The 14485-nt window shown below is 41.3% G+C and overlaps 1 protein-coding gene across 15 annotated transcripts in view; it reads right to left on the bottom strand.

Annotated features, from left to right (window-relative positions):
• CEP112 (centrosomal protein 112) overlaps positions 1-14485 on the bottom strand; it is a 390168-nt gene that overhangs the window by 79226 nt on the left and 296457 nt on the right. For 14 of the 15 annotated variants that reach the window (XM_081218503.1, XM_081218514.1, XM_081218517.1 and 11 more), the window contains 2 exons: positions 12143-12205; positions 5914-6063 (listed from right to left, as the gene is read on the bottom strand). The exons of the other annotated variant lie outside the window; for it this stretch is intronic. In XM_081218503.1, the coding sequence (XP_081074629.1) occupies positions 5914-6063; positions 12143-12205 (213 nt within the window). The remainder of the gene's footprint in view (positions 1-5913; positions 6064-12142; positions 12206-14485) is intronic. 15 annotated transcript variants of the gene reach the window in all.

Genomic DNA, 14485 nt, shown 5'->3' with positions numbered 1-14485 from the left:
CTTGTTAAATGTTATTAAGGAGTCAAACAGGCTTCTAAGATCACACAGGAGACTGAATTTCCCTCTCCCAACACCAAATGAAGTGAGTAAATACAAGTAAAAATGAGCAGAAAAGCACTAAGGCACTGAGATAGGGTAGTAAGGTGGACATAATAGGAAAAGGTGAAGGAAATAAACATGACTCTGGAGACACTACAGTGTTTCAGTGACTTGACTTCAGAATCTGCCCATGTCCCCAAATTGTTACTTTGTTAGGGTTAACAAAGCCCCAGGACTTCCCACTAATACCACCAAATTTGAAGACAAGGACACTGTATGGGTAGCCTCAGCTTTCTCCTCTTCTGGCTGTGGGATGGGTGGGAAAACAGGTAGAAGTCAGGGCTGTCTACCGCTGAGGAAAGTGAAGGTGTCCAGCCTTCAGGACGACACAACAAGTTGGGATAATTCAACCCCCAATGGATTGTATGATGCCCGCACCCCCCCCCCCCCGCGCTGTTAAGGTAGTGCGAACTCAGCAACTGAACAGTCAGCCAAACCAGACTGCAGGCACGTCTCTACTCCAGCTCGCCCTCCCCTTCCCTGGGGTTCCAGAAAACGCAGAGACACTACAAATAAGCGTTACTGGTGCGGGGGAGATGCGCTGTGTTTCAGAACCATTTGATATGGGACGTTGAACGTTTAGAGGGATCCTGGTTAACTGCTGAATGTATCCTGGTTAATCTATTAAACTTACCAGATAAAGAAAGACTGCTCCAGGAATCCCCCAGAAAATGCAAATCATTGACGTGGGGGAAAGCTCAAACCTTGCCCAGCCTTCTCCATAGCAATGTTAACTGCTAGATGAGCAATGTCTAAGTTCTCAGGGGAAAAAATGAAAACGAGTATATTGTGCCACCTAACATGTCATTCAAACATAAAGGTCATCGGCAGACATTCTTAAACGTGGAAAAACTAGGGGAAGGTAGTACCGTGAATCTTGAAGGAACTACTTGACCATGAAATCCAGCCAATTAAGAAACACATCAAAGTAAAAACTTCGGGAATGGAAGTGCAAAAGGCTGGGGTATAAAAGGCCTAGTGGTAAGCACCATGTCATTCGTGTCCTTTAAATATAGCATGGGTATTAAAATAAGGGTTATGGTTAAAGACAAATTGTGAATATCGTAAACCCAGACGCTGTAAAGATACAACACAACCCCAGGCAGGAGGTGGTGAGGAGGGGTGATGGCAACGACTGCGAGTATTCTAATCTACTCAGCTTTCAACCCCCAAATCCAATTCTGCCCCAAAGTTTAACAATTCCTCCTGTTTTAATCTAGCTTCTTACATCAGCTGAATTTAAGTAAAATTAACTTGAGATTTTTCTAAAACTAAAAAAATACTGGATCTAGAGTATTAACCCATTCTGTATGTCTCTCTGGCTTTCCTTCTCTTTTCTCCTTATATGTAGTCGGATATCTGAAATGATGTTCATCTTTTTTTTTTTTTTTTTTGCGTTACGCGGGCCTCTCACTGTCGCAGCCTCTCCCGTTGCGGAGCACAGGCTCTGGACGCGCAGGCTCAGCGACTATGGCTCACGGGCCCAGCCGCTCCGCGGCTTGGGGGATCTTCCCGGACTGGGGCACGAACCCGTGTCCCCTGCATCGGCAGGCGGACTCTCAACCACTGCACCACCAGGGAAGCCCTGATGTTCATCTTAATGCCAAGATGGCTATTTCTGGGTGATGAAATCTGTGGTGACTTTAAATATTTTTACCTTTCTGGCTCTCTGCATTTTGAATTATTTACGAGCATATGCCATTATCCATTTTTTACAAAAATAGAGTAGATTTTCTTTAAAAATATGCCCTGATGTTAATGACCAATGTTGATTCTGGGTGGTAGGAATATAGACACAGGTTTTCCCCTGTACTATTTTGTGCAGGTGAGGGGTAAGAGGAGATGGAGCTGGACGCTGAGCACAGACCACTGCTGGGGATCTACGTGGCCTCCCAACCTCTTCCCCTCGCCCCTCTGAGAGGTGGTGACCATCTCCCCTCCCCCTGGTTCACGGCTGGCCCTGGGACCTGGCTTGACCAATAGAATGTGGTGGAAGTGCCACTGTGAGTCTCCTACAGTAGCTGTAAGGGAAGCGCAGGTCTGCCTTCACCTACTTGAACCCCACTCTTAGACAGCAGCTTCCACGTACAAGGTCTGACTGCCCAGAGAACGAGGCGACATGGGGGGTCTGGACCCACCCTGGATGCCGCAGCCCCAGCCAACTTCCTGAAGAATATATGTTGACGAGGTTCCCAACCTCCAATGCTACATATTGAGCAGAAGACCCACCCAGCCCAACCCTGCCCACATCTCTGATCCAAAGAATCGTGGGCACATAACAGAGCTGTGGCTTTAAACTACCACGTTTTTGGGTGATTTGTTCTACAGTAGAGATAGCTCTTTTCAGAAGCTTGACTCTGAAGGTGAGGAGTGGACTAAAGCAGTAAATAAGTGATGAAGATTTTTTTGCTCTTGAGATAGGGTGTGCTACAGCATAAAAGATGTGCTCGTGTGACTGCGCTTCTACTGCTCTAACTCCTTCTGCGCTCCAGGAGTTCCATCCTGTGAGAGGCCTCGCTTCTTAGCCACAAGGCTCGTGCCTGCTGTGAGTCTCGGCTGCATGATTCCCTTATGACCACTGCGTTCCTCTGGGCTAAGGCTCTTCCTTTTTTACCAAACACTTTTTATTGTCTCTTACTGTAAAACTGTTGCTATAACTTGAAGTATAGAGCTAAGATAAAGGAAGAAAATTACCACAAATCCCACCACTCAGAGATGACCATTAGTAAGATTTTGATGTGTAATTCCAGTCTTTTTTCTCTTTATATGTACTTTTTTTTTGGCAAAGATGACCTCATATGTACCTACTGTTTTGTAAACTGCATTTTCATTGACAACTATCTTGCGAACATCTTCAAGATCCTTAAATATCCTTCTCCAACAAAGCTTTCAATAATGCTTAGTTTTCAGCTGATGTGCTGCGGTGGAAAAGAAGCAAGGAGACCAAAAATGCCGGTGCTGTGGATGCCTTTCACATGACGGAAGATCAATGAACAGTTATGAGATAAACGAGTGAGTGCTAGAATGAGCATCTTTTTGGCTAGCTAAAGCTCTGCGAGTTTTTAATTGCCACGTAGGGCAAATTCTGGAAATGGGTCAAAGCCTAGGCACGTCTCTCAGGCAATGTAATAATGGTAGGTATTGCCAAATTATTCTCCAGAGATGTTTTATCAGGTTACACTACCCCAGACCGGTGGCCCTTTAATTGGGTTTCAGCGGCCTACTCGATACCTCCGTTTTCTCTGAAGACTGACTTTAATGAAAGGCCTCCTTACCCACGGGAACACTCTGAGGCCCTGGCCGAGTGAGCGCTGGGCCTTCTGTGCACTCCGTTCTCCACCCAGAAAGTGGGGTGAGGCACACTTCATAATGAGCACGCACACTGTTCTTATAGCGAATATTTAAACACAGTAAGACCTAATACTACGAAGTATTAGGCCCATACGAGCTTACTTGAATGTACATGCAGGCAAATGTACTTGGTCTCAGAAAACCAAATACAAGCCTCGTGGTGACTCTGTCTCTCTCTGAGTATCTCTATCCCTCCATGTATCTGCCTGTACAAAACACTCAAACACAGTTAGGATGTCCAGATCAAACAACTGTTGCAAAAGTGCTGTCATCATTCAGGCAGACAGGGAATCAGAGTGACGACACCCTGACTTGGTTACGCACTTGGTCACTGATTCACTTTCACAGACAATGTAGATGCAGGGGTCTGGTGTAACGGTTAATAGCTGAGGCTGTCAGGTCAGAAGACCGTGACTTGAACCTGGCTCTGACAGTTATCTGGCCATCTGACCTCTGGCTAGTTACTTCACCCCAGAGCCTCAGTTTTCCCATCTGTAAGATGGGGATGATAGAGACACTCTTCCTCGTAAAGATTACTCATAAAGCTTAAATGAGACAATGGAACGTGAGGTGAATGAAAATGTTTGGTAGAGAGCCTGGTACATATTACTTGTTGAAGAAATATCAGCTATTATTCCTATTATTTTTTGTGACATAGCCTAAAAAAAAAATCATGCAAAGCAACAAGTGCTAAAACATTAACTATCTGATATAGGTTAGTAAAAGAAAAAGTCATTCACTATCCATGATCTACATGAGTGAATCAAAACTCAACTATATCTTATCTACATTGTGATTTTAATTATTTTCAGGTACCTATGTTTTGGTCATTATATGTCATAAATATAATATAAATATATATATGTACATATATATGTACTGCCATCTTTTAACTTCAACTTCAGTCTTTATGATTTGACAGCCTGTTGGAAATTAGGGTCAGAATGTTTTTCCCTTTTAACAGGTGAATGCATTAAAACTGCAAAAAAATTAATTAAAAATAGGCAGTTATACTAATTACATTTCTTTCAAGATGTTCTGATCTTTAAGAAACAGTATTGGAAACTCTGTTGTTATGAAGTAAATGAATGTTCCCCTTTTGCATATATTGGGATTCAATTACTTATTTAAAATGTGGAAGTTACCTACCACTCGGTATCTGGGTATCCAGTGGAAAAGAAACTCACTTAAAATGAAAATTTTATATAGCAAAAGAATTTAAATAGAGTTGTCAACTCAGTTCATGCAAAGCAAAACAGTTCTACAGATCAATGAGTACTTCCTCTGCATCTATAAATGAAGAGTTTCAGAGATTTGTTAAAATTACCAGAATATGAAAAAGAACATCTTTTTTTGTCTCATCACATGTAGGGGAGAAAACGCTCAGAGATGGAAAAATACAGGGAAAATCTCATTAACGACAAAACAAGTCCTCACCTCTAAAGTGAGGAGGCTGGATATACTCGCCTCTAAGGTTCGGTCCATGTCTTAGGTTTTTCTTCTATTCAGGGCTGTCCAGGCTTAAAGGGTATATACAACAAAGCAACTGACATTAACACTGACTTCTCCCTAAGCTACTCAGATTGCCTACAATAGGCTAGAGAAAAGAAAGATGGAGGGATGAGGCAGAAAAAGGCAGTGACCCAAATGTCTCTTTTATTTTTCTTTGCTTTGTATGATTACATACTTCAAGCATTGTTATAACAAAGGAAAATCACTGAAAAATAATCTTTTGCTGGGAATTCTTTAAAAAATGTTTTGTTCTCTTTTAAATCTTATTTATAAAGGTTTCCAGATGCTTATCCTCACAGATTAAACACAGCCTGATGTAGACACTTACAAAAATATTCACTGCTATGAAGCCAAGAAGAAACTACTTTGAGATCTAACTGCCTATCACCTAAAGAATCAGGGTCCAGGGGATTTTCTGTTGCTATTAAAGGTGTGATCCTCTGAAGCCATTTGGAAACAACCTAGGTTCTCAGCAGCAACACAGTACGGTGTCAAAGCACATCAGCTGGTTGGCATTCCAAACCTCAAACAGGTTCTTTCTCATTATGCGAATCCATAATGAAAGGATGTGGGCAGAGAAGAGAATGTAAACTGGAAGCTGACTTCTGAATTTATTAGCCAGCAGTACTGGGCTAAAACAGTCATTCTAATTTCAAGAGACAGCTCCAAAGTGGTTCTCAAGAGAAAGGACAGGGTATTTTTCAAATATTTGTTCAATGTGAATGGACTGGGCTTGCCCAAAATGACTTTTTCCGCTGGCATGTGATCTTTTAGAGGGAAGGCAGCCTGAGTCACTGGCTACATCAAAGTTAGAGTCCAGTGAATGGATTACTGCAGGCTGTGTGAGCAAGCCAGATACCTGCATTCATCCGCCCACTGCTGGGGTTTCAGCCCTCCTTTTAATTACATTAAAGCAGCTGGTACCACTGGTTACTGGGGTCTCCAGATTACCTTGATTGCTCGGTCATTATCTCTAATCAGCTGCTTCTTCTCATCTTCAAACTTCTGTACAACGTCCTGGAGCTGCCTTTCTGCAGCGAGCCGCTGCTGGCTGCTCTCCTCTTTCAGAAAGGAGATGTTCGTCTGAAGCCCTGCTATGATCTAAAATGAAAACAGCATGCTGTAGCTTCAAATTCTTCAGTGAGAGGCCTCTAGTTTATACGTATTTATGCTTCACGAAAGAATGGATTTGGCAAAACTCTAGTCCACAAACTAAATATTTTCAATTAATGTATCACACACACTAACGCATGAAATTCCACACAATAAAAGACTCTAATAAAACTGTGAATGGTGAACAACTGCTGAACCAAATATACTTGGAAGCCGTTCCCACTATAACATTCCACAATGTTTACTCATCAGAGGAAAGAACATCTGTGATCTCAAAAATATGAAATGTGTCAGGATTTATTTTACTGAGAAACATACTTGTTAGAATGAAAAAAAAAACTATTTTGCCTTTCATAATACTTTGAACTCTAATAACCAAAGAAAATCATGAACAGAGTTCATGGTTCATAGTTACCTAATTCTACACAATGATTTTTGAGTGTTTACTAACGCTTGTGTACTGTGCTAAGCACTTCAGTTCCTGTGTCAGTTACTACTGTGTGACAAGCACTGTCATTGCCCATCTTTTATAAATGGAGAGACAGAGGCAGAGCAAGAGGTCAACCTGTGACGTTGCTGATGCCATGCGACCAGGAGACAGGCAGGATTTGAACCCTGCAGACAGGTCGACTGCTGTACTAGTTGGTTTCTCTTAACTAGCTACTACTTTGTCTTCCTTTTAAACAAGGTTTTGGTACTGAAGAGAAGTTTATTATGATATAGTCCCAAATAGGTTGCTTTCTTCCTGACTGATACATATCCATGAAAGTTTGTTTTTGGTTCAAATGAGTCATTTCAGAGGCTCCCGCAGTATTCTCTACGTTTGAGAAGCGGGTGTCTCCATGACTGGGTTCCCTCCATGGTCTCAAAGTAAATCGGATGAGGGACCTTTTCTTTAATAGGTTTACTGAGAGCACTGCTCTTCCTTTGGTTTGGATGTACCCATTTCCTTTCAAATTCAATAGCGATGACCTTTCAAAAGCAGGAAATGGTTGTTTCTTCTAATAAAAGAAGCAACCTTCCTCCTGGGTTAGAACTTTATGCTGTTGGGTCTATAGGAGAAGGGCTGACTGGTGAGAAACACTGGACCAGTTAGTACTATATTTTCCTTGAAGCTCAGTTTTTCAACTATTATTTGATGACAAAACTAGATTACAGTACCATAAGGCAGTAAATAGAAAGTGTCTGGAGTCTTCCAGATGCCAAGGGCTATAGAAGCATTAGTTGTTACTACTGACATAAGTAGCATATTTACCCAAAAAAGGAACACTTAAGCTTTGAGAAGTGAGCAAACTCACTGTAACAAAGGTTAACACTTAGAATTTGTAAATAACCAAATATAAAACAAGTGTGAAATAAATGACAAAATATATTAATATTTTTAAATGCAAACCTGAACCTTCTGCAATGAGGAGAGGGATTCATTTACTGAGAATGAAGATGTTTTCATCTGTTTTCTGAATTTTGATTAAGTGTTTCCATTCTGGCTGCAATTCAGTTAATTCTCATAGCACTTCTATGAAACAGGGAAGGTTAAATTCTTAGAGTAAATGTCAAAAACTGAGGCGCAGAATAACCAGCTCACTCACAGGCACAGAGCAAGGGGAGCTGGAGATACGAAACAGCCAGATTTCCTTGGCCCAGCATGAAACTTAAGAGTGATATTTTATAAGAACATGGGGCCAAACAGTAAAAATAACTATTTCAATGACTAGTGCAGTGTTTCAAGTTGAGTAAACTGAAACGTGGTAGAAGTGTTGAGTTTAATTCTGTAATGTGTTCAGTGTGTGTGTGTGCGCGTGCACGCGCACGTGTGTGTTTAGTTCTGTCACGCAATTTTATCACGTGTAGATTCGTACACCACCGCCACGATTACACAGCGCATTTTTATGGTACAAAGTAATTTCGTGTCTTTAAAAATTAGTAAGATTTAGATTCGCTTCTAACTGATCAAGACTGAAGGTAAAAAATATTTGGGGGCTCTTCAAATGACCACCAGGACATAAGACATGGATCTCTTCTTTTCAGAAGATTTATGACAGCGTACATCAAAAATAAATAAATGCAGGTTTTGGAAGGACTGGTGGGTGAAGACCAGGATGTTCTGAGGAGAACACGCTTGCTTTTGTGTAGAAAATGAAACCTTAACGTTCTTTGCGGGAATAAGGAAATTCCTTTGGGGAAATAATGAGATTATCTTTGGCAAGTTATATTTTAAAACTTATGAAGATGATATAGGGAGAGCGTCAAAACACTTCAGGTGAAATCCCTCATATAGATAAATGAGTTGATAGACTGATAGACATGATGGATTTAGAGAGGTGGCTGAAATATGGATAATTTTGGAAGCAGATTTGAGGTTTACTCTAAGACTGAGAAATAATCACACTAACTAGATGAATCAGTTCTTGGCTGTAGACCTAGAGTATAAGACAACAGACTATTCTCTCCTTAGCTCAGGGCACACAACTGGCACTCGATAGATATTTAAGTATTGGAACTATAATCATAGTAAATAAGAAAAAATAATTCCCTGGCAAATTATATTGAGATAATTTAGTCTTTTCATAGAGTAATAATGTAAAAAGTTTCTGAGAAAAAGAAAAACTGACCTGTACAATCATAATCAAACGCCACCGGGTTTGACTGAATCATATTAAAAATCATAAGACAAAATGCTACCACTCAACTAAATATCTACCCTGTATTAGCTTCAGAGAAAGAAGTGGATAAGAACATTTCCATATGGATATTAAAAATTAATATTTGGGGAAGCAAAAGGAAAGTTATTTGGGGCTAATACTGTAAGCAACGTAACCAATGAAAGCTGTAATATTTCATCATATTGTTAAGCAATTTCTACTTTGCATAAATGTCAGTGGTCTTATTAGGTCTTAAAAATAACAGGATTCTAAATAGAGGTTAAGATTTTATTTTTAACTCTCTTGTTTTTTAGATCATAGTAGAGTTGGAGATTTTCATAAAACTCTTCTTTAAAATACAGTGGACAAGGCATACATGGCAAGGTTTGGCAAACATTGAAGATACCTAGAAAGTAAGTGGAAGAGGGGCACCCGTGCCTTCTGGGTGGCCACCCTGAAGAGTGGCAGGGAGGGGGGCATATGGGCACGGGGCATGAGCCCAGGCTCTAATCTGCGCCAGTGGGGGCTGGGGGGCCATCGGTCCCTCGGCGATGGGCAGGCTCTGCCAGCATTTCTCCGCAGCTACCTACATTCCTGCAAAAATGGCAAGATTTTTCTTTGAAAAATGGCCACTAGGTAAGTCAGATGAGTGGGGAAAACCACATGAAAGATGAAGAGGCAAGGTTAATATGTAATATGAAGATAAAAAAGAACACATATGCGATTCTGATGGAAGTTATACTTGGGAGTGTTCTCAGAGATGGTGCCACCGCTGCCATCAGGGTGATCGCCGAGCGACCCAGGAGGGGCGCCGTCCTGGGCCTGTGAGCGTTCAGAGTGCATGGTCTACTAGGTCCTAGAGCTTGATAAAATCTTAGAGGTTAAGTGACTTCCTTTAAGGGAGTAAAATATTTAAAATATTTTCCAAATTTAACCTGATGCTTCCCTAGGTACCAGTGTATTCATTACTAATGCATTCATCTTATTACTTTACTTTTTTTTTGAGAGAGGGATTTAAAAAATCTGATAAACAGTTAAGCAGCTTTGCTTCTGGCATTCTCCTCAGCCGAGATATGAGTTAGAGATTCCAGCAGACTATCACTGGAAAACAGCAAACATCCATCCACAGTTCTGTTGTATACTGTTTATTTTCAAATAATCTGTTTCTCTGAACTGACTTTATTATAGACAAGTGTTTCTCAAATGCCAGTTCACAGATATAAACATATACATATATTTATATGCATATAAATATTTATATTATTTAGAGGTGGGCAAACAAAATGTTTGTAATGTAAGGTCATCCTACCTCTTATGAGAAGAATGGACTATCTTTTATTATGTTATTCTATCTTTTCTAGGATTTTTCTTTTTGGGTGTTGCACTGCCCTTTCATTTACGAATGGTGGCCACACCACGTGACAGTCGTCACCAGCTGATGTCTGCTCCCTACGTGCTTCATGTCCTTACACGGGGAAATACCCAGCAACCCTTTGCCTCTCCAAATTTTGGAGGGAGATATTATCAGTTCTTGAACACCCAGAAATAAAGTTAAAATACGTAATTTCTTGCTCCTTCCATACATTTTTCATTCTTTGCTCCCCCTTTCCTTTCTCCACTGAGATTTCATAGGCTCCTATAAGAACTAATAGCTGTTAAATGCTTTACCGTGTCCTAGGCCCTGTACTAAGCACTTTTCTGGCATTGTGTTACTTAATACTTAAAACTGTCCTATGAGGTAAGTAGACTACTCTCCCATTTTACACATGAGGAAACTGGATTCCAGAGAGAGCAGGTAACTCGCTCAAGGTCACGTAAGTGGTGGGGCTGGTATTCGGACTCAGGTCTGTGGACTCCAAAGCTTAGGCTTTCTTCCCCCCAACTTACATTTAATTTGCTTTAATATGGACTAATCAGGCTTCTTCACACCTTCCTTTAGGTAAAACTTAAATACTCTTAGTGTTTAAGCATTTCTATCAGCTATTTTGTATCTCACTTTCGGTCTACCTCCGCCATTTAACATAAAGCAAAATAAGCAGGATGTAAGGGTATGCCAGCTGGGTTTTTTTCACATTTTAGTTTAGCTTTTGGAGTAATAAGATTTCTTTTGATTATAAGAATCTTTCTCAGTGGATTAAAAAGGATATTTCCCCATGTTGTTTCCTGGAATAATGGCCATCGAGACATCACCATCATCTTTTAGATAAACACGTTTGTCTTCACTTAGACAAAGACTTTTTGCTTTCCTAATGGGATGTGAATTATATAATATATGCACATTTTAGAAATAACTGTAGAACCTAAGAAATTTCATAATTATCGGCAGAGTTTTGCCGTATTAAAAATGTGAGGGGTTGGGCCAGACTGGTGGTGTCAGGTTAAGACCTTCCGTTCCGATGTCGAATACAGGCTGGGTCCTGGCTTAGTCACTTGCTAACCTGCGTGACCTCACCTCTCTGAGTCTCAGTTTTCTCACACGGAAAAATGGGGCCAGTAATAGTTTCTAATTCCAGAGTTCCTGTGAATGAAACTGAATGAATCAATGTGATTAGTGCCCCATAAAATTCTTAATTTCATTATCGTTTTGTTGTAGTGTTGCTAGTACTACCACTGTGTACATACATTTCAGTTGACTGCCACATCTCACTATACATGGCAAAAATACTAAGAAAAGTTGCTTTTAAAAATCATCAGATATGATGTCCACAAAATGAAATGGCTTAATCTATCCATCTGTAAGATGAAAATCAGCATTTTATTTATTCCACAATGACTCATACAACTAAGGAATGTTTGGAATTCCCTAGATGATGCCAGAGGACATCATTATAACAACTTGTGCAGAAGAAGGACTCCAAGCATCGTAAGTCAAGTAGAGACAAGTGTTCAGTATTTGGCCTTCTACCACAACTACTATAGTAACGACATCCAGCAAGATGTGAATGTTGGCCCCTGTAATTCTTCCTTTTCCCAAAAGGAGTCAACAGTTGAGCTTCTAATTTAACCCAGTATATTTGCCATTTTGAATCTTGTTGTTAAGCAGTCTTTAGGTGCAGCAAAATGGAATACTGCAAAAAAAGCACAGATGGTGTCAAACTGCTTACATCACAAATGTAGGTGTGTATCTCCAGCCCTTGTGAAATATGTTTCAGCCTGGACTTGTTCAAGTACACAGGCTGGTTTTACAATATCTGAGTGTGTGTGAGTGCGTGTGCGTGTGTGTGTCAGTTCAAATGGTTCAATATGCCTGATTTTAAAAAGTTAAGACTGAAACATTAATAGCATCCACATACTCATCAAAAATATGATACTAATCCATAAAAAACTGAAAAGAATCACATTTAGCTCTAAAGTACAAATGCTTTTATGGTAGGTTTCTTTCTTGTTTGTTTTGGTTTTGCTCTTTTTTTCTTTAAAGTTCTTACCTGTGAGGATTTGGCCAGCTTCTGAGTGTATTCTTTCTCAATCTGCTTCAGCCTGCTGTTGGCCTGAAAAACACATGCAATGAACACACACACAGTGACCTGTGAGGTTGGTATCTCTCGCACACGCCTATCACCAGGCAGCTGGGATGGCTGCCAGCTGCACCGCCCTTCTGGGGCAGCCAGAAAACCACAGGGCTTGCCTTTGATCTAACGCCAACTATTCATCACTTAAAAAGCAAAAAGCAAAAGAGAAAAAAAAAAAAGATCTCTCCTGCCAATTATTAGACAAACACAGACTTCTGTGGGAAGAGAAAGGGAGAAGGAGAGACAGAAATAGACCCAGCAAACGTGTGTGAAGTCGGGGAAGAGAGGAAACAGAGGAGAAGGAAGAGGAAACGAGGGGAGAGGGAATCGGAGGTGGGGGAGGGGAGACGGTAAATTTAACACTCTTTCCCTTAGTTTAAAGAGAAAAGAACTAGACCCTCCTGGTGGAGGCTGATAGGAGATTTTAGACTCACTGAGCCAAGGTCTGAGCCCTACTCTGCCTGACACACAAGAGCTCTTTTTTTGAAGTGACAGATACATCTAAATCAAACGATTTCTATGGCCTGGAAGTAGGGTGGCCTTCCCAGAAGAAGTCCACATTACTTAGAACTCCATGATCTCCTTTGCCACCCGAGTTCCCATCCTTTGTGTGTGACCTGCTTTCCCTCTCCCTGGAAGCCTCAGGATCTTCACTTTATCCTCCGAGTTCGGAAATGTCGCGGTGACTTGCCCTAGCTGGGCCTTTTTTCTCATCCATTGTGCAGGCACTAAACGGGCCCTTTCAATCTGCGCTCGTGTCCTGCATTTCTAGAAAAGGCTTTGGTCATTTCTCTCTTAATTTCCTCTCTTTTTCCCCCTGGTCTCTTTCTCTCTTGTCTCTCTGTCTGCCTGTCTCTGCAGCTCTGAATATTGGACCTCACAGGTTTAGCATCTTTTTCTTGTTGTTTCTATTTTCCATTACTTTGTCTTTTTGGCCTTTTGGAGCAACTCTCGACTTTGGATGTTATACTTTGGATTGGATTTTAAAGACTCCGGCTGTCCTGTTTGTAATTTCCAAGAGTTTCATTGTTGTTCTCTGAACACACCATCACTCCCCATTTTTAACAGTCGAGGAAGCTGTGCCACAGAGGGGTTAAGAGAGCTGCTCAGCGTCGCATCTAGGAAGTGATGGAGCCAGGACCCGACCCCACCTGGCAGAGCACGAGCGCTTCACCGGCTAGAACACACGGCACAGGGCGTCCCAGAGAATCCCAGTTCTCCTGAGGTGATTGATTTCATACACACCTGTACAATGTCTACATCTACACACACACATTTCAATTTTCTTTCTGTTCTCTAGAGTGTCTGTATTTTTCTTAGTTCCTTTCATTTCTTTGCTGTACCAGCCTGTTTTGGTCTCTGTTTTTCACTTTAGAAATGTCCTCAATTTTTGGTGATCTTCGGTGTTCTTTCTTGTTTAAAGTGTGGCCCTCTAAAACAGGCAGGCTTGGGGACAGGTGGAGCCATCACAGGGTATCACTAAGGCTCCTGGACTCTCTCACACCAGTATCTGACTGGACATCCTTCTTGGACCCTTTAGCCCAGAGCTGTGCCCCCCGGTTTACCGTCTGGAGGCATACATCGGGCTGCCAGGTGTTCAGAAGGGTGCCTAGATGTTCAGGATACCGATTCTTGTACAACCCCATTTTTATTCTAACCCTGAGCTATACCTGGGTCCCCTCTCTCATTCCATCTCTCCAGGGAGCAAACCAGGGGTTGACATGGAATAAATTCAAAGGCTGAAGCCCTAATACCAATGTGATGGTATTTGGGGCGAAGCTTCAGGAGGTGATGAGGTTGGGGGGTGGAGCCCTCATGAATGGGATTAGGGCCTTTATAAGGAGAGGCCAGTGAGCTAGTTCTTTCTGCCGTTTGAGGTTACAGTAAGACGATGGCCGTGTGCAACCTGGCAGAGTGCTCTTACTAGAACTGGACTGCAGCAGCACCCTGACCTCCAACTTCCAGCTTCCAGAACGATCAGAAATAAATTTCTGTTCTTGATAAGCCACCTAGTTTGTGGTGTTCTGTAATAGAACCCAAGCTGACTAAGACAACAGCCGTGTAATTTATGAACTTAAGTTCACAAGCAGTTCTCTAGAGTTTATTCCATAAATTTCTTTGCATCTATAATGGCGCTGAATACACTGGGTAGTTTTGTTTTTCCCGACTAGAGAGGGCTTGTGACTATTGCTGTTTTCTCTACTAAATCACCAGACTCTATTCTGGCTCTATGACTAATAAAGCCACTCTCTACTACAG

This window comes from Mesoplodon bidens (assembly GCF_964165515.1).
Source record: "Mesoplodon bidens genome assembly, chromosome: 19".
In the NCBI taxonomy this organism is placed as follows: domain Eukaryota; kingdom Metazoa; phylum Chordata; class Mammalia; order Artiodactyla; family Ziphiidae; genus Mesoplodon; species Mesoplodon bidens.
The sequence above is the reverse complement of the archived record's forward strand: the minus strand, read 5'-3'. Positions and strand labels throughout refer to the sequence as shown.